This window comes from Cricetulus griseus, chromosome X (genome assembly GCF_003668045.3).
Source record: "Cricetulus griseus strain 17A/GY chromosome X, alternate assembly CriGri-PICRH-1.0, whole genome shotgun sequence".
Classification (NCBI taxonomy): domain Eukaryota; kingdom Metazoa; phylum Chordata; class Mammalia; order Rodentia; family Cricetidae; genus Cricetulus; species Cricetulus griseus.
Window position 1 is genome coordinate 32,723,899 of NC_048604.1, and position 22,850 is coordinate 32,746,748.

The window sequence follows — 22,850 nt, forward strand, 5'->3', positions numbered from 1 at the left end:
CCTATTGCCTATAAACACTTTCAGCAAAGTGGCAGGATACAAGATTAACTCAAAAAATCAGTAGCCCTACTATACACAGACAAAAAGAGGGCTGAGAAAGAAATCATAGAAACATCACCCTTTAAAATAGCCACAAACAACATAAAATATCTTGGGTAACACTAAGCAAACAAGTGAAAGACCTGTATAGCAAGAACTTTGAGTCTTTAAAGAAAGAAACTAAAGAAGATACCAGAAAATGGAAAGACTTCCCATGCTCTTGGACAGGTAGGATCAACATAATAAAACTGGCAATCTTGCCAAAAGCAATCTACAGATTCAGAGCAATCCCCATCAAAATACCAGCACAATTCTTCACAGAGTTTGAGAGAACAATACTCATCTTTATATGGAGAAACAAATGACCCAGGATAGCCAAAACAACCCTGTGAAATAAAGGAACTGCCAGAGGCATCACCATTCCTGATTTCAAGCTCTATTATAGAGCTACAGTACTGAAAACAGCTTGGTATTGGCACAAAAATAGACAGGTAGACCAATAGAATCAAAATGAAAACCCTGATATTAATCCCCACACTTATGAACATCTGATTTTTGACAAAGAAGCTAAAATTTTACAATGGAAAAATGAAAGCTTCTTCCACAAATAGTGCTGGTATAACTGGATGTTGGCATGTAGAAGACTGAAGATAGATCCATATCTATTGCCTTGCACAAAACTGAAGTCCAAATGGATCAAAGCCTTCAACATAAACCAGCCACACTCAGCCTCTTAGAAGAGAAAGTAGGTGTTATCCTCGAACAAATTGGTATAGGAGACCACTTCCTGAACATCACAACAGCAGTACAGACACTGAGATCAACAAATAATAAATGGGACCTCCTGAAACTGAGAAGCTTTTGTAAGGCAAAGGACACCGTCAACAAAACAAAATCGTAGCCCACAGAATGGGAAAAGATCTTCACTAACCCCACACCTGACAGAGGGCTGATTTCCAAAATATACAAAGAACTCAAGAAGCTAGTCTCCAAAACACCAACTAATTCAATTAAAAAGTGGGGTACAGAACTAAATAGAGAATTCTCAATAGAGGAATCTAAAATGGCTGAACAACACATAAGCAAGTGCTCAACATCCTTAGCCACCTGGGAAATGCAAATCAAAACAACTCTGAGATACCATCTTACTCCTGTCAGAACGACTAAAATCAAGAACACCAATGACAGTTTATGCTGGAGAGGATGTGGAGAAAGGGGAACACTCCTCCACTGCTGGTGGGAGTGCTGACTCATGCAGCCACTTTGGAAATTAGTATGGCGGTGCCTCAGGAAAATGGGAATGAGTCTACCACAAGATCCAGCCTTCCACTCTTAGGCCTATACCCAAAAGAAGCACATTTATACAAGGACATCTGCTCGGCCATGTTCATAGCAGCATTATTTGTAATAGCCAAAACCTGGAACCAGCCTACATGCCCCTCAACTGAAGAATGGATACAGAAAATGTGTAGTACATTTACACAATGGAGTACTACTCAGTGGAAAAAAACAATGGAATCTTGAAATTAGGAGGCAAATGGATGGAAGTATAAGAAACCATCCTCAGTGATGTAATCCAGTCACAAAAAGACAGATATGGTATGTACTCATTCATACATGGATTTTAGACATAGAGCAAAGGATTACCAGCCTACAATCCACACCACCAGAGAAGCTAGGAAACATGGAGGACCCTAAGAGAGACATAAATGGTGCCCCAGTGAAGGGGAAAGGGACAAGATCTCCTGAGATAATTGGGAGCATGGGGGGAGGAAAAAGGGAGCTAGAAGAAAGAGAGGGGGAGAAGAGGAGGGGAGAGGAGGACAAGAGTGAGCAGGAAGTTTTAGTCAGGGGAAGAATTGAGAAGAGCAAGAAAAGAGATACCATAATAGAGGGAGCCATTATAGGTTTAAAGAGAAATCTGGCACTAGGGAAATGTTCAGAGATCTATGAGTTTGCCCCCAACTAACAATCTAAGCAGTGGTTGAGAGGCTACCTTAAATGCCCTTCTCCCATAATGAGACTGATGACTACCTCATAAGCCATCCTAGAGCCTTTATCCAGTAGCTGTTGGAAGCAGAGGCAGACACCCACAGCTTAACACTGAGCTGAACTCCTGGAATCCAGTTGCAGAGAGGAAGGAGTGATGAGCAATGGGGTAAAGACCAGGCTGGTGAAAGCCACAGAATCAGCTGACCTGAACAAGGGGGAGCTCATGGTTCCAGAATGATAGCTGAGATGCCAACATGGGACTGACCCAGACCCCCTGAATGTGGGTGTCAGTGAGGAGCTCAGCAATCTATGGGCCCCATGGTAATGGATCAGTATTTATCCCTAGTATAGGAATGGACTTGGGAGCCTTCTCCACATGGAGGGATACTCTCTCAGCCTAGACACACAGGACAGGGTCTAGGCCCTGCTCCAAATGATTTGACAGACCTGGAATATCTCCATGGAAGGACTCGCCCTTCCTGGGTAGCAGAAAGGGGTTGGGATGGGGGTAGGGGGACGGGGAAGGAGGGGAGGGAAAGGGAACTGGAATTGACATGTAAAAGAAGCTTGTTTCTAATGAAATAAAAAAAGAAAAAAATTCCATTAGAGATCCTTCCTTTGTGTATGTGCAGTGTTACAGAAATGTGTTCCTTGCTGGATACATATGATCAAATTTTATGTCTAGGAGAGTCTGCTTCCTGTCCATTTGAAAAAAAGAAACAGTCGCAAATATCATTTTGGCTATAAAGATTTGGTGTAGCAGGAGCGAGATACAATCGCCATTGGGTGAGCCCAAAGAAACGGTTTGCAACCCCAGCCCAGAGCCTTGTAGGCAAGTAGCATCTCATATATAGCAAGAGTTCTTCCTTTGTTATTCTTATCATTCCCAAATCAAGGTCCTGAGGAGCCTAGTCTTTCAGCAGAGGCTGAGAATCAAGCCAGAAACTCTCCTGAGCCTTTGAAGCTGGCTAACAGTATCCTCTGAAATGTACAGCTGGTGTCTTGAACTACACAACTTGATGTGTCTGAACAAGAAGAGCAAAGGATTTGGGTGGTAGATGTCCTGTCTTCTCTGACTCTTGGCTATGGTTTAAGGAACTAGAGCTTTTACTAGGGAAATTTCCTGTGTTCTTCGTGTACTCTGCATTCCCCAAAGCCTCCTTTGCCAAGTATGAACCTATTGCAAGGTGATTGTCTCCCGCATTCCACCTGCCTATACCCTCTGTAAGGAGCCTGGTATGAGAGCATTGGCAGTTGGGATCAGGTAACCCAAGTTTGGTTGTAGCACGGCAGTACTTTGTCTGTATACCAATGGCAGGTTTGGACACTCTGTGGGTCACCTTTGACCCCCAGCATCAAGATGACTTCTGATGGTCCTGACCACATTTGCCTGATGGAATGGTTCTTCCAGGCAGTGAGGTGGGTTGTGATCATCTATGGGCCAATTTTCTATCCTTATTTCTGTGAGGAAATAGGGAATATATAGGAGCCTCTGATCCAAACATTATTTGGAATATGGCTCCAGGCAGCTTATCCTGGGATAAGCCAGCATCCAGGAAACCCATGGTGAGATCACCAGCCATTGCCAGTTCCCAAGGCTACTCAGCTGCATAGGAGTACCTTGGAGATCTTGTGATATTTGGCAGGGTTGAGAGGAACAGGCAACTTGCTTGTGACTCCATCTTGTCCCCCTTACCAAAACAGAGTCTGTGTGAGTACATATGAACATTCTCAAGGTCCTTGCCTCTTTGGGGTTTGGGTTCATTTCAGTTTGGGGGGGAGTATGTGTTGGGGGAGGTGATCACCAGGTGTATATACTTCTCATTTCCTATAATCAGACAATGCTCTGGGATTTCTTGCCTTTTCCAGTGGGTTTGGGGCTCCCCAAGATATTCCACCACCTTGTTTGTGAGTCCTTCATTCCTTCCTTATTGTTTCTTCATCATTCCCTCCCTTCTTCCCTCCCAGGCTGACATCTGCACTGTGTTCTCTTCGCTTCATTTTCTCTCCAGCTCCCCTTGCTTTCTTTCTGTCTTTCCATATTTTGGCTTTCTCTTTTCCTTTCTATTTTGTTGTCCTTCAGAAGTCCTGCAGGTGGAATTCAATGTCCTGTATATGTTAGCCAAGGCTACAGCAACCTAAGCAGGCCCCCAACACAATCCTAGGGTTTGAAGACTAACTCAAATTGTGATCTGAGGGCAGGGCACCATTTCTATGTGAACCCAGTGGATATGAAGCGGTATGGAACAGAAGGCAGTGGGCTTCCTTACAGTGACTCTGGTGAAAGGTAGCCATAGTCAAGCAGGGAAGGTCAAAGGGAGACAGAAGAGGTGTCACAGGGACTGGCTTCATTAGCATTGCTCCCCTGGCCAAACTCAACCATAAAACTGACTCACAGGCAGGTCACCACACTTAGAGTCTTCTCCTTCCTGGGCTACCCTGCTCAAGATTCCCAGAGAATACCAAATTCAAGGTCAAAACAGGTTTGTTCCGCTGGGTGATGTCTATATCTACCCTAAGTGGGAAGCCTGTCTGTGATCAGCTTGTGACATAAGAACTGTCGTGTGCTTGTATGTGTGCATGTGTGTGCATCAGCGCGCTCACGCGCGCACGTGCGCGCGCATGTGTGTCCATCCGGCAAAGAAAGGAAGGCAATAAAGGATCCAGAACTCAGAGCATCCTGCCTCTAGTAAATGTGGAACATAGCTCTAAGTTCATAAAATGAAGGGCTGTTATCTAAAGTGTGTGCCATTTATGAACTCTTCTCTCAGGAGAAGGACAGTGGGTGTATCTGCCAGGTAGTACGGGAATGACAGAGGAGTGGCATCCAATCCTATCAAAGGTTGGTTGTCTATGCTCGGTGGCCAGGATCTTTGGCTGGAAAATATGTGGAAGGTTACAGAAACAGTCCATAAGAGTGGTTGGCCTCGGGACTGTGAACAGTCAGGGAAGGCCTCTCACAAAGGAGCTTATTTGCCATCATGAGAATGGCTCCACCAGCTGGGAGCTGGCAGAGATGGAGACTTTGAAGTAATGGCAGACAGCTGTCTGAAGGAAGAAGGGAGAGCTGCCCCTTTCCTTTGGGTAGTATAGAAAGGTTCAACAATGATGAGGTGGTCCTCTGCAGGTTTTCCTTAAAGACACATGGTTTCCTGTTAGGTAGTGAAGAGCATTTCACTAGACAAAGTGGTAATTCCCATGAATCTAGTGAGGTCTAGCCTCATTGGACATGTACAAAGACACACACACACACACACACACACACACACACACACACACACACACACACAAGGCCAGGTGTTGAAACACCTTCCTTCTCCTGATACCTATACTTACTTTGTCTCTGGCTCCCACTGTGTACTATGCTCTGGGGATAAAGATGAAGGTAAGTTGTGAGTTTCTTTTGAAGTTGCCCCAATTGCAGTAAAAAGAAGTATTAGTGGTTTGTTGTGGTACTGGCATCCTGGAAGGCACCAAGAGGACTGGAGCTTTCATCAGAAAGCCTACCTTTGTGTTTGTGCATGGCCTCAGAAATGGGTAGATGGCTGGGATGTACATAATAAAGAAAATTGATGTCTTAGAGGGACTTTGTGTTCTTTGGAAAAAGGAAATAGTACCAAATATCTTGAGTAGGTATGGGTGCTTCAGGTACAGGGAGCTGTTGTTCACACACAGTGAGATCATAATTGTTGATGGGCAAGCCCAAAGAAATGGAATGGGACTGTACCCCAGGACCTGGTGTGCAAGTAGCAGCTGAAATAAGGGTTTTATTTTCATATCCTCAGATTGTGGTTCCAGGGAGCCTCCACTTTCAGCAGGGGCTGAGCATGCTATCAGCAAAAAACAAAAAAACAAAAACAATGCTAGTTAGGGTCTGTTGTGTGATGTTTTTGCTCCTTTTTCTTTTTAAGGGGGACCACCACCCATCTCCCAAATAAATCACTCATGAAGGCTTATTCTTAGTTATGAATGTTTGGCCTTAGTTTGGCTTGTTTCCTGCAATAGTATCCCTCCATAGGGAATGGGCTCCTAAAGTCCATTGTGCTCTAGGGATAAAGACTGGCTCCACTGTTAGAGGTCCCATAGTCTGCCTTGGCTTCCTAGCTGACACTCACATTCAGAGGGCCTGGTTTGGTCCAATACTGTTTCTCCAGCTTTATGACAAGGGTCTCCATGCTATCCGTAGGTCAGGTCCACTGTTTCTGCAGGTCTCTCCAGCCCCATCTTAGCTCCTTTGCTCATCCCTCCTCCCTCTCCCCAACTGAATTCCAGAGGTGTGGTTCAGTGCTTAGCTGTGGGTATTAGCCTCTGCCTCGAACAGCAACAGGATGAAGGCTCTCCTTCCTGTTCCTGCCCCCGGCTCCCACTTTGGTCAGGGGTTCTTGTCCCCATCCCCTTCATCGAGGGACTCTACAATCTTCTCTTGTGATCCTCCTTGTTTCCAACTCCTCTGGTAGTGTGGATTGTAGACTAGTGATCCTTTGCTCTATGTCTAAAAATCAAAAATGAGTGAGTACATACCATGTTTATCTTTTTGTGATTGGGTTACCTCACTGAGGATGGTTTCCTCTACCTCCATCCATTTGCCTTCGAATTTCAATATTCCATTGTTTTGTTTTGTTTTGTTTTGTTTTGTTTTGTTTTGTTTTTGCTGCTGAGTAGTACTCCATTGTGCAAATGTACCACATTTTCTCCATCCATTCTTCAGTTGAGGGGCATCTAGGTTGCTTCCAGGTTCTGGCTATTGCAAACAATGCTGCTATGAACATAGCTGAACATATGTTCTTATTGTATGAGTGTGCATACTTTGGGTATATGCCCAAGAGAGGAATTGCTGGATCTTGAGGTAGACTGATTCCCATTTTCCTGAGAAATTGCCATACTGATTTAAAAGTGGATGTGCAAGTTTGCATTCCCACCAGCAATAGAGGAGAGTTCCTCTTTCTCCACATCCCTTCCAGCATAGATTGTCATTGGTGTTATTAATTTTAGCCATTCTGATAGGAGTAAGATGGTATCTCAGAGTGGTTTTGAGTTGCATTTCCCTGATGGCTAAGGATGTTGAGCACTTTCTCAAGTGTCTTTCAACCATTTTCCACCAGGTGTTTTAAACAGGCACAGTAGCACAGCTTCACAGAGTTAAACAAATGCAGCATAAACAAAAGTCACACACTTTACAATAATATTCCCCCAAATTTCCCATTTTGTCTAAATAAAAAGAAAGGTTTTAACTTCAACATAGTAAAACTATATACATCAAAAACAGTTTTCAAGAATTAAATTACAATATTCGGTCCATTTGCATTTAGTAAATTCAAAGAAAATACATTACCTACCTTAGCGAATGCAAAGTTTTATACATAACTTACTTTCTATCATATGTAAGGAAAACTGCAACTATTACTATCCAGCCTTCAACTCCATCAAAGGCAGCAGAAGGTTATAGTATCATTTAAGTGCATTGCAAACAACTTCTAAAAACTCTAGAAATGACAGAGACATCTGAGTGTCTGTACAGTCACCCAAAGTTCTTTGCAATGTTAAGGGCATCTATCTTTAGCCTACAGGCTCATAGTAGCTGGCAGACTTTTCAGTGAAGCAGGAAATTTGAAAGACTGTCCCACCTATATTGGCAGTTTGTCAGTCACTTTTCTCTGTGTCCTGCAGAATGTCTGACAGTTTGTTTTGTGAAGCAGGAACTCTGAAGAACCATCTTGCCTTGTTGTGACAAAGTTCAACAGTCAATTTCCTGTGGGTCCTGCATGTCCAGTTTATACAACATACTGTCAAGCAGTCCAGGCAAGAGCAGCTTGCCACAATGAAAACAAACTTCTATGGAGTTTCTTTGATGCCCATCATCCTTTATGAAGTAAATTGCTATTGCCAGGAACAAATGTGTCTCATTGTCATGAAAAGCCCTAAATTAACAAAACATTTTAAATGCCATATTCTGTAGGTCTTTGAAAGGTTTGAAGACCATCTATCTAAAATACATCAATTTAACCTAGAAAACATACCTAACATATCTACAAAAATAGTTATAAATGACTAGCTACTAAACTATGCTTCTTGATTGCCCTAAATAGTTTATAACAATAGCTTTCAAAAACTAGAACACACACACACACACACACACACACACACACACACACACACACATATATATATATATATTTAAACTTATATTCAAAGACCAATAATGGCAGTATGTTATGCATCAATAGCAACAACAGCTTTTCCAGGTTCTGAAGTCATTTGAAGAAAATTGTAGAGACATCCAGCACTCTCCATTTAAAAAAAAGTAAAAAACAAAATCCCAGAAAAAACAGCACAGTTCTGTTACTCTTCTGGTACCTGGCACCATTTTTTTTTTAAATTAGCTTCTTAATCATCATCTGGAAGGAAACCATTCTGAGCAACATCATTAAAAACAGCTCTGATAAAGCACGGTAACTAAAAAAAAAAAAAAAAAAAAAAAAAAGATTGCCAGGCGTTGGTGGCACACGCCTTTAATCCCAGCACTCGGGAGGCAGAGGCAGGCAGATATCTGTAAGTTCGAGGCCAGCCTGGTCTCCAGAGTGAGTGCCAGGAGAGGCTCCAAAGCTACACAGAGAAACCCTGTCTCGAAAAAAAAAAGATTCAAAAGCTAGTACTTTTATCTTACATTTTTAAATGAAGTGCTTAGGTACAATACCTTAAACAAAAGGAGAAACACATATACAATTGAGGCAACAAAGACCACTTTAAATTTGTATCAACCTACAAAAGACCTTTAGACAAGAGTAGAAACATATATACAGTGTAACAATATACAATATACAAAATCCTCTAAACAAAAGTAGAAATATATATACAGTGTATTGTAACAAAAATGAGCTTAATTTTTTAGTAATTGCAATTTTTTGTATTTTGCATTTAAAATAGAAACAATATTTTTTACATGTCAATCCCAGTTTCCTCTCCCTCCCTTTCTCCCCTGCCCCCCCCACTAAAACCCTACCTATCCCATACCCTTTCTGCTCCCCAGGGAGGGTAAGGCCTTCCATGGAGGGGAATCTTCAAAGTCTGTCATATCATTTGGAGCAGGGCCTCCGCCCTCCCCTGTGTGTCTAGGCTGAGAGAGTATCCCTCTATGAGGAATGGGCTCCCAAAGTCCATTTGTATGCTAGGGATAAATACTAATCTGCTACCAGAGGCCCCATAGATTGCCGAGGCCTCCTCACTGACACTCACGTTCATGGGGTCTGGATAAGTCCTATGCAAGTTTCCCAGCTATCAGTCTGTGGTCCATGAGCTCCCCCTTGTTCAGGTCAGCTGTTTCAGTTGTTTCGTTGCATTTTCCAGCCTGGTATTGACCCTTTTGCTCATCACTTCTCCCTCTCTGCGACTGGATTCCAGGGGTTCGGCTTAGTGCTTAGCTGTGAGTCTCTGCTTCAGCTTCCATCAGCTACTGGTTGAAGGCTCTAGGATGGCATTTAAGGTAGTCATCAATCTTATTATAGGGGAAGAGCATTTAAGGTAGCCTCTCCACTATTGCTTAGATTCTTAGTTGGTATGACCTTAAATTTGTAGCAATCCTTAAGAATACAAAATATTTTAGATCAACAGTTGTCCTTTAGTTTATAATAGATTTAATGATCTACCCTGTTATTTAAAGTAGATTCATCAATTACCTTTTCATCTTATCACTCCTATATCTCCCCTCTCCTTCCTTTCCTCCTTCCTTCCTTCCTTCCTTCCTTCCTTCCTTTCTTTCTTTCTTTCTTTCTTTCTTTCTTTCTTTCTTTCTTTCTTTCTTTCTTTCTTTCTTTCATTTTGAGGTAGAATCCTGCTTCCCAGAGAGGCTGAATAGCAAGTAGCTCACCTAGCTCACCTCCTCAGGTCTCTCAAGAAGTCCTCCTGCTTTTTCTCGCCCCTCCTTACAAACCCTCTTCCACCTGGCTCCTCCTCACAACTTCCTGTCAAGTAGTTTCTTGCGCAGCCTCCTGACCTCAGGTGAATTGTATTTAATCAGACACATCTTTGCATAATTAAACAAATGTTCCAGAACATAAACAAAAGTAACATACCTTAAAATAATCTACAACAGGGGTCTCTGGGCAGGAAGACCAAAATGCTTGTCTGGCAACTGTCCTCTTCATGCTGATTCCTGGCTGTGGCATAGGGAACTGGAGCTCGAATGTGCCCTTTGTCCTCTCTGTACCACGGAGTCCACTTCCAGGTATGATTCGATTGCAAGTCCTCAGACAAATTGGGATGGATGTCTCCCCTGGGCCAACTTCCCGCCTACTTTGAGAGGCTACATAATGCCCTGCCTGTATCTCACCTTTGTAGTTTTTCCTGTACCCTCGCGTTGCTCTGGGGACCTGATTTTGTTGCCGAATCTTTGGTTTACAGGTTCAAGACAGTTTCTGCAGAACTCCTGAAGGACAACAAAGGGAATAAAGGGAATAAAAAGAAAGCCACAAGACATAAACACAGAAAACAAGGGTGAGAAAGCGAAGCAGACAACAGACGGAGGATCTAAGTCTGAAAGGAAGGGAAGAAGTATGAAAAGATGGAGATAAGTAAGGGAGAAAGGGAGAGTAGGATGGACAGAAGGATAAAGGAAGGAAAGATGGACTGACTGACAAATTTATGTTCTCTAGGTGGAATGTCTGGGGACCCGGAAGCTTATGAGCATAGAGACCAGAATTCCCGGGGCAGTAGCTGATCCTAGGAGGTGAAGTATATGTGCTGGTAGGTGTCTAAAAAGATAAACGTTCAGGGACAATTGGACAGGCTCTGTACCTTGAGAAGCAAGTTACTCACGGATCTGAGTCCCCGGTGATGAATCCTCCGCACTGTGTCAAACATGGCTGCCGCAAGATAACAAAGCCCGTATTTCTGACTTTATAACTCTGAAGTCCGTGCTGCCTTGGGGGCTGGCACTGGCTGAGTCTTACCCTGGGCACCCCAGAACTGTAAAGCTGGCTAGAGCCTCCTTTACCTCGGTATTTGTCCCAGAAGCCCCAAGCATTCCTTATAAGCCCCAAGCATTCCTTATCCCTTCGCTCCCAGACCAACAAACAAAAGGCACATTGAGGTGTTGATGAGAACAGCAAAGCAATTCCACTTGATGGCAGTAGAGTACTAGGAATGCACAGGCACCCTTCTTCCAGGTTCACTCCCTCCGCCCTTTTAGGAAAAAAAAAAAACCTGAAAAATGTCAACGTGACACTAAACTCCTAAATATCTTGGCTATAAGTTGGCCCCACATAGCCAGAGAAGAGCTTGGAATCTTACTTTATGGATCTGGTCTGGAGGGTCTCAGACCCTATAGGAATCTAGGTCTCAATATATTGAGACACTCCTCCACAAGGATAAGGTCCAGCCTCAAGGTATAAGGGCCAAAAACTGAATAGGGACCTCCTTCTCTAGTTGCAAAAGTCAGGAGAAGCCACAGAAACAAAATCTTAGGCATAAAGTGGTCCTTGGCTAAATACAGCACCACTCATCCTACCAAAATCACAGTACCCTGGACACTAGGCATCAAGTCTGACCCATAGAGTGACCAGGACCAAATATCCAGTGGCCTGCCACCTCATTGTTGAGACTGTAATGCTCAGATGAAAAGGATTCTACCCCTTTCTCCTCCAGACAGCCCTGCCGGGGCTTTCAAACTCTCCATCTTTACCAAGATCCAGCTCAAGGGGCACTTGTCTTGTTTCTGATCATGGTGATTGAAATCACTGTGATTGGCCTGACTTCTCACTGACCTTAGACCACCCACAATTATAGACTTGTTCTAGAACCTACTTCTGGAAAATACTTTCCAGGAAAAGGTCCCTGGCATCATGTCATAAGCAAAGGCATCCACCCTCTCACAACACCAGATGCCACACTTCCATGATCTCAACTCCACTGATGCACACACCTGTTCTTCAGCTGAGAGGCTGGCTCTCTAAGGGCTTTGAGCTCAGAGAAACAGCCCTTCTGTGTTTTAACTTAGGTCTATCTTCCATACCTACTATAGGTAGGATGCTTTACCGCAGTGTCTGGACCATCAATGGCCTTCCTTCTCTGCAGCAGATACCCTCAGAATGTACTTCCTAACATACAAACACACATACCAGCTCACCATCAATTTAAGGAAAAGAATAGTCATCCTCCACTACTTGCTAAAGTTGGGCCTCACTCTACTCATAACTTCTCTAGTGGATGACAGGTCACTTTCCCGCTTTTGGCAGCCATCACATGGTACATGTGTAGGGGGCAGCTTTCTTGACCTTGATCCTGGATATTCTCTGGTACTCTTGAGCAAGCTGACCTAGGAAAGAGAAGCCTCCAATGGGGATAACCTGCTTTAAGTCCATTTTATACCTACTGGTTTGGCCAGTGAGGCACTGGCATTGAAAGCAGTCCACATGACACCCTTCCTATCTCACAACTACTTTGCTTGTTGACTCAGAACCACCCTAAGGAAGGACTCTGCCTTCTTTCTCTTCACACCCAGTTGGCTCACACAAGAATGCTCCACCTGCATCTTACCCTTGCAGTTATTCCCATTCTCTTGGATTGTGCCAGGATCCTGGGTTTCTTGGTGAACTCTTAGCTGATAGGTAAAGGACACTGGACTCTTCATACAGAACTTCTGAAGACAGCAAAAGTACAAAGGAGGAAAAAAGAAAGTCAAAATACTGAAAAGATGGAAAACAAGAAGCAAAAAGGAGAAGATGAAGCAGAGAGAAACAGCTAATGACATCAGAATGGGAGGCAGGATGTGAGGCAAGCAGGACAGGAGGAAGGAAGGGACGAAGGACAAGTTGAAGGAGGAAGGAAGAAAGGAATGAGGGAATGAAGAACTGACTGACAGATAAATGACATCTTGGTGGTGCTTCTCGGGATCTCCAAGCCCATGAACAGAGATAAAACTCCCAAGGGCGGAGTCTGATTTCAGGAAATAGGGGTAAATACGGTTGAAAGTTAAAAAAAAAAAATAAGAAGCTGGGTATCCTGTTGTGACCACATGCCCAAGAACAGGCTCTGATCCTTGACGCTATGACATATCTGCTCAAAGCTGCTGACTCCTAGGCAGAGGGCTCCTCCCACCCTGACAAATATGGCTGCCACAGGAAATCCAAGCCTGTACTTCTCTGTGTTGCTCGGTGATTGCTCTGGGGTAGAGCGAGCCTCCAGGGCTGGCAAATGGTGAGGTCCTCTCGCCCATTATCTGAATTGGAATAACAGGAGCCCCCTTTGGTTCTGTTTTTGGACCACGGTCCCCATTTATTCCTTGCTTCTTCACTCTGGACTTGCTGACAAACTGCACACTGAGATGGTGGCACAAACATGAAAGCAATTCCGCTTGATGGCAGTGTTGCACCAAGAATGCCAAAGGACAATCTTCTAGGGCCCATGCCTCCGCCCTCCTCTGAGGAAAAAAACAGAAAGACACAGATTGATAGTAGACTCCAGGAGGGCTTAGATTAGTCTTGGACAAGTCTAAACACAAATGGGCCTTGGAGCTTTACTGCATAAACCCCACTGTTTTCAGACAATTCTCAACAACTGCAAGTCACACTCTCAAGGCATAAGACCCATACAGGAAAACTTAGTTGGAATTCTCATCACTATATGCAACAGTCAAGAGAAGCCCAAGAAGTTAAATTTTGGCCAGAAACAAGACCTCCTGCTAAGGATGGCCCTCCCGCTCAGAGCCTGATAGGAACATTCGAATGAGCACATGGGCACAGGGGTAGCACATATAGTGTCCAGGCCTCCCATGAGAGTACAGACATAGGTTGGCCACAATGAAGGTTCTAGTTCAAGGTCACCTGATACCACTAATACCCTCACACACTTGCCTGCTGGCAGATTGTGTACAGAGGACAGAGAATTTGGGCAGTTGACATGAGACAGACAGCCATCCACCAGCCCCCATTCTAGGAGCAGCAATGGCTAATTTCCTGGCAGAAGGAGGATCCAGAGAGGACAAAGGACAAAACCATATGTGGGGACTCCCTTGTAAGAGCTCCAGTTCAGAACTCCACGGCCAAGACTCAAGAGAAGAGAAGACAGACCCTTTGGAGATTTTGGTCCAAAGGACCCAAGCTGCATCCCTAGACCCTGTCTGTGAATTCAAGGTCATAGTGTCAGAAATAATCTACAGTACTCAGCATGTTATGGCTTAGAAGCATTCTTGGCCTCTGCTGGATCTGTAGGCCCTCCAGAATCTTGATTTGGGGGATAGGAAATGTCAAAAGAAGAAACTCCACTCAATTTTACCTGATACCTGCCGACCAGGCCCTAGGGTAGGTGTCCGAACCATATCTTGGTCTCACTGCCTGTGGACTTTAAGAGTGGCAACGTGCATATAAAACACTTCTTGCAGCCAATGAGCATGACCAAGAGGGCACTGGTCCTGAAAGCAGTTCACTCGGGAGCTCTCCTGCCTCACCTCGAACTTCCTTGTTGACTCAGCTTCATCCCAAGCAAGGACTCGGCCTGCTCCTTCTTCCTGTTCACTCATTGGATCACAGGACAATGATGCCCACCTCAATCCACCCCTGAATGTGTGTCTCCCATACTGCATAACATGGATTGTGCTGGAGACCTGGTTTTGATGTTAAACACCTGGCTAAAGGTACTGGACACTGCATTCTAATTTAAGCCCTCATCAAGGACAGCAGACTAGAAAGGAAACAAAAAGAAAGTCAAAATGCAGAAAAGACAGAAAGTAAGAAGAAACTGCACATGAAGCAGAGAGAGAGAGAGGGCAGAGGGGGAATGCCAGCAGGATGGGGGAAGGAGTGGAAAATGAAAATAGGAAACAAAGAAGGGATGTGCTGAGGATGGACTGAGGGCGAAAGAAAAAGAAGAAGATATGAAAGAAGGACTGACTGAGGGATAGCTAAACTCTTGATTATGTTTCTGGAGATCCCCCAAGCCCACCTACAGAGTCTGGGATCCTGAGGTCAGAGTCTATCCCAAGGTCAGGGGTAAGTACAGGTGAAGGTTGTAAAATAACCATGAAGATGTGGAAACATGGAATCACAGGCACTCCATCATCTCTGATCCTCCACACTTTGCACACATTTCTGCTTCAGGTCTGCTGACTCCTGGACAGAGAGCTACTCCCCTGCCTGACAACGATGGCTGCCATGGGATATCCAAGCCTGTACTTCCTGTGTGGCCCTGGTTATTGCTCTGCACTAGAGCAAGCCTCAGGGATTGCAAAGGTGAGGCCCTCACCTGTCAGTTGGACCGGGCTATCTGAAGCCCTTATTACTTCAAGGCACCAGAGTCCACAATGTATTCCTCAACCCCTCGCCCCCAGACTTTTTGAAAGAAAGCACAATGAGGTATTGGTAGGAACCGTACAGACATACCGCTTGATGGCAGTATTGCACCATCAATGTCAAGGTACCAGTCTTCCAGGGCCTCTCCCTCCGCCCTTCTCTGAATAAAAAAAAGTGAAACAATTTGCCATGAGATTCCAAAAGGGTATTTTTTTAAGGCTTGTTTTATTTTAATGACTGATCCACCTGAGGCCACAGGCAGCCCACTATGTACAGACATGAGGGAAGCTTTATTTCTTGGTCTCTTCCTCCTTGGACAGAGTCTTGATGATCTCCTCCTTCTTGGCTTGGAGGTGCTCCTCATGGCGCTTTCATGCTAGCCTCAGCCTGGTCAGCCAGGAGCTTCTTGCGGGCCTTGTCTGCCTTCAGCTTGTGGATGTGCTCCATGAGAATCTGCTTATTTTTGAAGACATTCCCTTTGACCTTCAGGTACAAGCTATGGTACATGTGGCGGTCAATCCTCTTGGATTCCCGGTATCTCCTGAGAAGTCGACGCAGCATCCGCATCCTTCGCATCCAGGTCACCTTCTCAGGCATTCTCGCATTGGCAGTACCCTTCCGTTTCCCTATGCCCATATGCCTGCCCTTCCGTCCAGCCAAAGTGTTTTTCCGGCATCGGGCCCGGGAATGAACAGTCACGGGCTTCCGGATGATCAGCCCATCTTTGATCAGCTTCCTTATCTGCTGATGGGAGTTGGCATTGGCTATTTCATTGGTCTCACTGGGGTCCAACCAGACCTTCTTTTTACCACAACGGAGGACGCTAGAGGCAAGCCTCTTCTGTAGCCTGAGCATACTCATGGCTCCAAAAGGGTAAATTTAATCTTGGCTTCTTGTAGCCAGTGGTGAGCCTAGGAGTCTTTATGCATATTGTCTGGGAGGTCTCAGACCCTACCATTTCCTCAATCCCACTCCAACAGAAGGGTACGACATGATCTCAAGGGTTAAGGACCATACAGCAAAACTAAATTGGGAACCAGTAAATTAGAATCATGTGTCAGAAGAAGGCATAGAAAGAAAATCTTGGGCACAAAGTGGACCATGGCCTGAGCACAAACCCTATACCCTGCCAGGAACATGCTTACTGCCTATACCTGCCTGGCATTCAGTGGGAGACTTGAAGCTAGGTGTCAGTGTCCATGGAGTGTCCAGACCTCCTGTGGGTGTGTAGACATTGTATATCCTTTCCACATGCAAGCTCCTAGTTCAAGGCTGCTGAACCCCTCCTTACACTCAGGCTCCTGAAAGTGAGATTGCCTAGGGCAGAGAGGAAGGTAGGCATGGTACACAAGGGAGACACACCTGCCCACACCAGCCATAAGGCCAGCAAGGGATTTACACCAGAAGGATATGCCAGGTTGTATAGGGGATAGAAAACAACAGATGTTTCCATGTTGAGTGTCCCATTTCCTGCATCACGGACTGGATTCAGAGGAAAAAGGACAAATGTCACCTAAATTCCTTAGTATTCTTCCCCTGAGTCTCCAACCTGTGTATTTTAGGATGTTATCCGTGCATTCATGTGTATCTGCGGCCACCTTCCAAGCTGACATGAGCTTTTGTGTTGAGGCACCTCAGCCTCTGATGAAAGAGGAGGTTCCCAGGGACCCTCATTGGGGACTAGAAAATATCAAACAACTGTTAGTCCATCCCAGCTGCTACCAGCATGTCAATTCCTGTGCTGTGGTTCCAAACCACCTATTGGGGCCTTCCCAGAAAACCTTATGATCTCACTGTCTGGAAACAGCCATTCTTTCTACCCCACACAGCCATCATGTTTTCTCCTTGGCAATCTGAATACATGGAGAAGGACAAAGTGTAGGCATCAGAAGAAGGAATGCAGTGTTACACACACACACACACACACACACACACACACACACACACACACACACACAGTGCTAACATACATTTCATAGCAAAAGTAGGCTTGAATCATGGTCTCTGGATTCCTGGGGAAATTACCATTTTCTCTTGGGAAGTACTTCTCACTGTCCCACAGGAAGCTCCTATCTAAAGGACTGGACTAACAGTGCACATCAAATCACTGTTGACAAGGTCTGAACAGCACAATGGAAGAAAGACAGTCATTTTTGTCCTGCAGACAGACCTACAAGTGCTTTCAGACACTCCATCACTGCCAAGCCTAGCTGAGGGAGCCCTTATGATGGCCAGTGATGGTGACTTTCAACTGGAAGGTCTTGGACACTACATCAAAAACAAAAAAGGCTGCCTCCTGAAAGGACAGGATACCAGTCTCTGATCTGAACACTTCCTGTTAGGTGCACCCACCTGTGTACTTGCCAAGGGCTGAATCCATAATGGGCTTACACCTCAGACCAACTGGCCGCATGTGTCTGAGTTGGGAGTGTCTTCCACACCTACTAGGGGTGGGATGCTTTGCCATAGTTTCTGGAAACTCTATGGCAGTGGTTCTCAACCTTCCTAATGCTGCAACCCGTTAATAGAGTACCTCATGTTGTGGTGACCCCCAACCTTAACATCATTTTCATTGCTACTCCATAATTCTAATTTTGCTACTCTTATGAATTGTAATGTAAATATCTATGTTTCCTGCTGGTCTTAGGTGACCCCTTATAAAAGAGTCCTTGTACCTGCAAAGGGTTAGCGACTCAGGTTGAGAACCACTGTTCTGTGGCCTTCCTCTGCAGGGGCCAGACTGAGAATGTATAAACTAACATACAAACAACAAAGCAGTTACTCCTGTGTCTAGGAGAATATGGCCTCATTTCTTCTAACTGCCAAAGTTGGGCCTAACTCTTCCCATAATTCCTCTGGGTGAACTGAACAGCCTCCCACTGACAACAGTCATCACATACTGGGGAGCCATTTTTTACCTGACCCTGGGTGTTCTCTGGGTCTTTTCAAAAAGGAGGCCTAGGAAAGATGACCCTGTGAGAGCGGTGGCCTGCATACAAGTCCATGTTCAAGCTTGGCGGGATTGGCCGATGAGGTCTTGGTAGTGAAACCATTACATGTGGCACCAATCTTACCTCATGTCTACTTTCCTTGTTGACTGTGGTTGCTCTGACCCCAAGGTAGGACATTATCTTAGTGAAGGTTGTTATTGCTCTGATAAACACCACAGCCAAAAGCAAACTGGGGAGGGAAGGATTTATCATGGCTTACACTCCTACATGACTGTTCATCATTGGAGGAAGCCAAAACAGGAACACAAACAGGACAGGAACTTGGAGGTAGGAGCTCATGCAGAGGCCATGGAGGGGTGCTGTGTAGGGGCATGCTCCCATGTGTTTTCAGACAGCTTTCCTATAGATTCCAAGAGCATCGCCCCCCCAAGTTACACTACCCACAATGGGCAGGAGAGTCTCCCATCAATTACTGAATTTAAAAAATGCCCTTCAGGCTTACTTACAGCCAGAAATTATGGAAACATCTTTTCAGTTCCCTGCTCTCAGATGACATCAGTGTCTGTCAACTGGCATAGAGCTCTCCAACACAGACACCATCTTCTGCTTCTGTTTTCCTTCTATCATCAATTGCCTTGGCTGACAAACTAAGATTCCTCCACACCATATCCCAGCACCCCCAAAGCAGATCCTTTCAATTATTCCACATATACCTGCATTGTGCTGGGAACCTGATTTTTCATGCTGACCCCCCATTCACATATTTAGGACACTGATTGCTACCTGCAGTATTCCTGAAAAGACAGCGGAAGTACAAAGGGAAGGAAAACCCTGAAAATCACAAAGACAGACAGAAAGCAAGGGGACAATGAGGTACACACAACAAACTGAGGATGTACGTATGGAAAAAAGGAGGAGAGAAAGGGTACATAGAGGGAGGATGACAGAAAGAAGGAAGGAAATGACTGGCTGACTTATGTTTGAATTTTTGTTGGCATTTCTGGGGACCCACCACACAATCCCATGAACAGAGACCAGAAGTCCCAAGGCAATGTCTGACTCCAGGAAAGGAGGGGTAGATACAGGTGACAATACAAAAAAATTAATCATGAAGCCAGAGACCCTGTTGTGCCCACAGGCACTTAGGTATCTCTTATTTCTTGATAGCTGGAGAATTTGAAGGATTCAAAAGAATGCTGTACTCATGTCTGGTCCTAGGTTGCCGACTCTCGGGAAAAGACTTCCTCTACACCCTGACAAATGTGGCTGCCACAGGAAATTGAATCCTATACTTCCTGTATCTCTCTGGTTATGGCTGTGAGGCAGGGTGACCCTCAGAAGCTTAGAAGGGAGTGGCCCTATCAGTTCCCTGGACCATGGATTAGCTCAGGACTGACTAGAGTCCCCTTCACTTCATTCTTGAAACAGAGTCCCCATGCATTCCTTGCTCCCTGCTCAACCAATCTGGCTGAGACAGCACGCCCAAGATGATGGCAGGAACTGGAAAGCAATTCTGCTTGATGGCAGTATTGCTCCATGAATGCCAAGGAAACCTTTTTCTGGGTATCTCCCTCCACCTTCCTCTGAGGGGGAAAAAAAAAAAACTAGTCAACCACTTGATACTTGACGTCAAGCTGGCTCAGAACAATCTTGGACAATGCTGGCCATAGTTGGGACTAGGAGCCTCCTTTTATGGAATCTGCCTAGGCCTGTGAATCGGAGACAGTGGAGTAGGATGGGGGAATGGGGTGGGTCCTCAGTCCCACAATTTTGACTTAGTCCATCACAATGGTATGTCACATCCACTACATAGAAACACCATCATGAAAACTAAATTGGATTCTTCTTCACAGGATGCAAAAGTCAGATAAAGCCACAGAAATAAAAACCTGGGCAGAAACTTGTCCTAGGCCTGAGCACAGTCATCCCTGTCACACTACGATAGGAGTACTCTAACTGGCACATGCTCAGAGGGTCTTCAACTGACACCTTGACAATGGGGCACAGCAGTACCACATATAGTGTCCAGGTCTCCCATGTGAGTGCAGACGTAGCCAGGCCACAATCAAGGTTCTACTTCAAGGCCACTTGATGCCACTCACATACCTGCCTGCTGACAGAGAGTGTACAGAGGACAGAGAATATGGGCAGTTGACATGAGACAGACAACCATCCACCATCCCACCCCACCCCACCCCCATCCTAGGAGCAGCAATGGCTAATTTCCTGGCAGGAGGAGGATCCAGGGAGGACAGAGGACAAAACTATATGGGAGGTCTCCGTTTTGAGCACTCCAGTTCAGAACTCAATGGCCAAGAGTCAGAGCAGAGTTGACAGATACAGCTTAAACTCTTTGGAGATTTTGGTCCAAAGGACACAAGCTGCATCCCTAGCCCCTGTCTGTGAATTCAAGGGCATAGTGTCAGCCATAATCTACACTACTCAGGACATTATGGCTTAGAGGCATTCTCAGCCTCTAGTGGAACTGTAGGTTCTCCAGAATCCTGATTTCTGGATTAGAAAATTAAATCAAAGGAATTTAACAAAACTTAATTCCATCTCTGCAACTACTTGCCTACCAGGACCTGGTCTGGAGCTGGAAACCATCACTTTGGACTTGCTTAGCTACCATTATGATATCAACGTGTTAACCAAATAATTTCTCTTGCCCAAACAGCCATTGCCATTCAAGATTGATGGGGAATGTGCTGTGTATGCTTATCTTATTGACTGTTAAATAAAATACTGTTTGGCCAATGAGACAGCAAGTTAGATGGGACTAGGAGTCAAAGAGGATTCTGGGAAATGTAGTAGAGAAGTGCTGATCCAGGCAGGAAGTGACATAGCAAGGAGACTCATATTTAAGCGAAGGAGAAACAGGAAGGGCCTCCCTTTTTCCCTTTGCCTCCGCCAGCGGCAGGATATGATCCACCAGCAAGGGAGGACGCTAACAAGGTGTCCGATAAGATAAGTCTTATAATATATATAGATTTATGATAATTGAGACTGAGATAGCAGATGAGAATCCTAGTCATTGGCCAAGCAGATTTGAACCTAATACAAGTTTCTGTGTATTCATTTGGGCCTAACTCGGGTGGGCGGCTGGCGTAAAGCGCACATGTGACAGGGGGGCTCGGTGGCATTTGGCAGAAAGATTTATCATAATACAAGATATTTTCCAGTACTTGCTTTTTCTGAAGATCTGCAGTCCCTCTTGTATATGGACCCTTCTTTACCGTGTGCATGCAGCCAGGTACAGATGTCTGTAACCCTCCATTCACACAGAGGAAAGCTATCTGATGGTATTTACATAGACTCAAGGGCACCAGGACACGTAACAGAGAACCCAGGTCTCTTGGCTCCTGCCACAATGACAGTCCCACAAAGGTCCACCACACCCTTTCCTCAGGTAGTCCACTGGTGCCACATTTGGGCCAAACTCAAAAGAAATCCACACCTTCATCTTCTTTTCTCGTTGGCATCTGAACACATGGAGAAGGAAAAAGTGTAGGCATCAGGAGTAGGAACACAATTTTACACACACACACACACACACACACACACACACACACACACACTGCCACAATAACATGTCTTTCACAATACAAGCCATGTGGCAGCTAGTAAAATGAATTGGAGAGAACAGAATGGATATGAGAGCATTGGATGGAAGGAGCCGGTGAAAACGGAGAACAGGTAAGAAGGAAGGATGGAGGAAGGCTGCCCCGATGGAGAAAGAAGGGAATGAAGGAAAGGACGGACAAACATGTAGCCCTTTGGAAATTCTGGAGATGCTCCAAGCCCATAAACAATGCTAGAAACCCAAAAGCCCTATCTGATTCTAGGAAAAAGTGGTACTGATGGGAACTAAAAGAAAATCATGAAGCCATGTACACTGCTGTGCACACAGCTACTTGGGCTGTCTTCAGTCCATGATGGTGGTATGAAGATCTGAAGGAGTCATAAGCAGGTTGCCCACACATCTTCTCCAAAGCAGCTAACTCATGACCAGAAAGGTCTTTAGGACTCTAACAAACATGGTTGCCACAGAAGTCCAAGCCTACACTTCCTCTGTAGCTCTGGTTATTGCTCTAGGATATCATAAGCCTCTGGAGCTGGCGGGAGAATGTGCCAACAAGTCACCAGGTCCCTGCATTACTCGAGGACTGGAATGCTGGCTAGAGCTTCCTTTACCTCAGTCTTGGTACCAGAGTCTCCATGCATGCTCACTTCCTCACCTGCAGACCTAGAAATACCACACTGAGGTGTTAGCAGGAACAGGAAAACATTTCCGCTTGATGGCAGTGTTGTACCAAGTATGCCCAGATACCTTTTCCCAGGGTCTCTCCCTCCGCCCTTCTCTGAGGAAAAAAAAACAAAACAATCAGACCATCTGCTTGCTTTCAAAAGAAATTCCCGACTTCATCTTGGTTCTCCTTGGCATCTGAACACTTGGAGAAGGACAAAGCCAGTGTAATCACCAGCAGAAGGAACACAATGTTACACACACACACACACGTACACACACACACACACACACACACACACACACACACACACACACACACACACACACACGTCTTTTACA

At 45.1% G+C, this 22,850-nt stretch overlaps 2 protein-coding genes across 7 annotated transcripts in view; one reads left to right on the forward strand and one right to left on the reverse strand.

Annotated features, from left to right (window-relative positions):
* LOC103159765 overlaps positions 1-22,850 on the forward strand; it is a 183,832-nt gene that overhangs the window by 47,414 nt on the left and 113,568 nt on the right. The window contains exons 6-8 of one of the 6 annotated variants that reach the window (XR_004771356.1): positions 10,121-10,252; positions 10,429-10,578; positions 10,680-10,770. The exons of 3 other annotated variants lie outside the window; for them this stretch is intronic. The gene's annotated coding sequence lies outside the window, so the exon portion shown is untranslated. Of the gene's footprint in view, positions 1-10,120; positions 10,253-10,428; positions 10,599-10,679; positions 10,771-22,850 lie in introns of all 6 variants that reach the window. 2 more of the 6 variants (XR_004771355.1, XR_004771354.1) reach the window with 2 other exon arrangements.
* LOC103159764 (60S ribosomal protein L19-like) lies at positions 15,520-16,176 on the reverse strand. The gene has a single exon (XM_035449795.1). It carries the CDS (start codon positions 16,170-16,172, stop codon positions 15,672-15,674), a length of 501 nt encoding a protein of 166 aa, XP_035305686.1. The 5' UTR covers positions 16,173-16,176; the 3' UTR covers positions 15,520-15,671.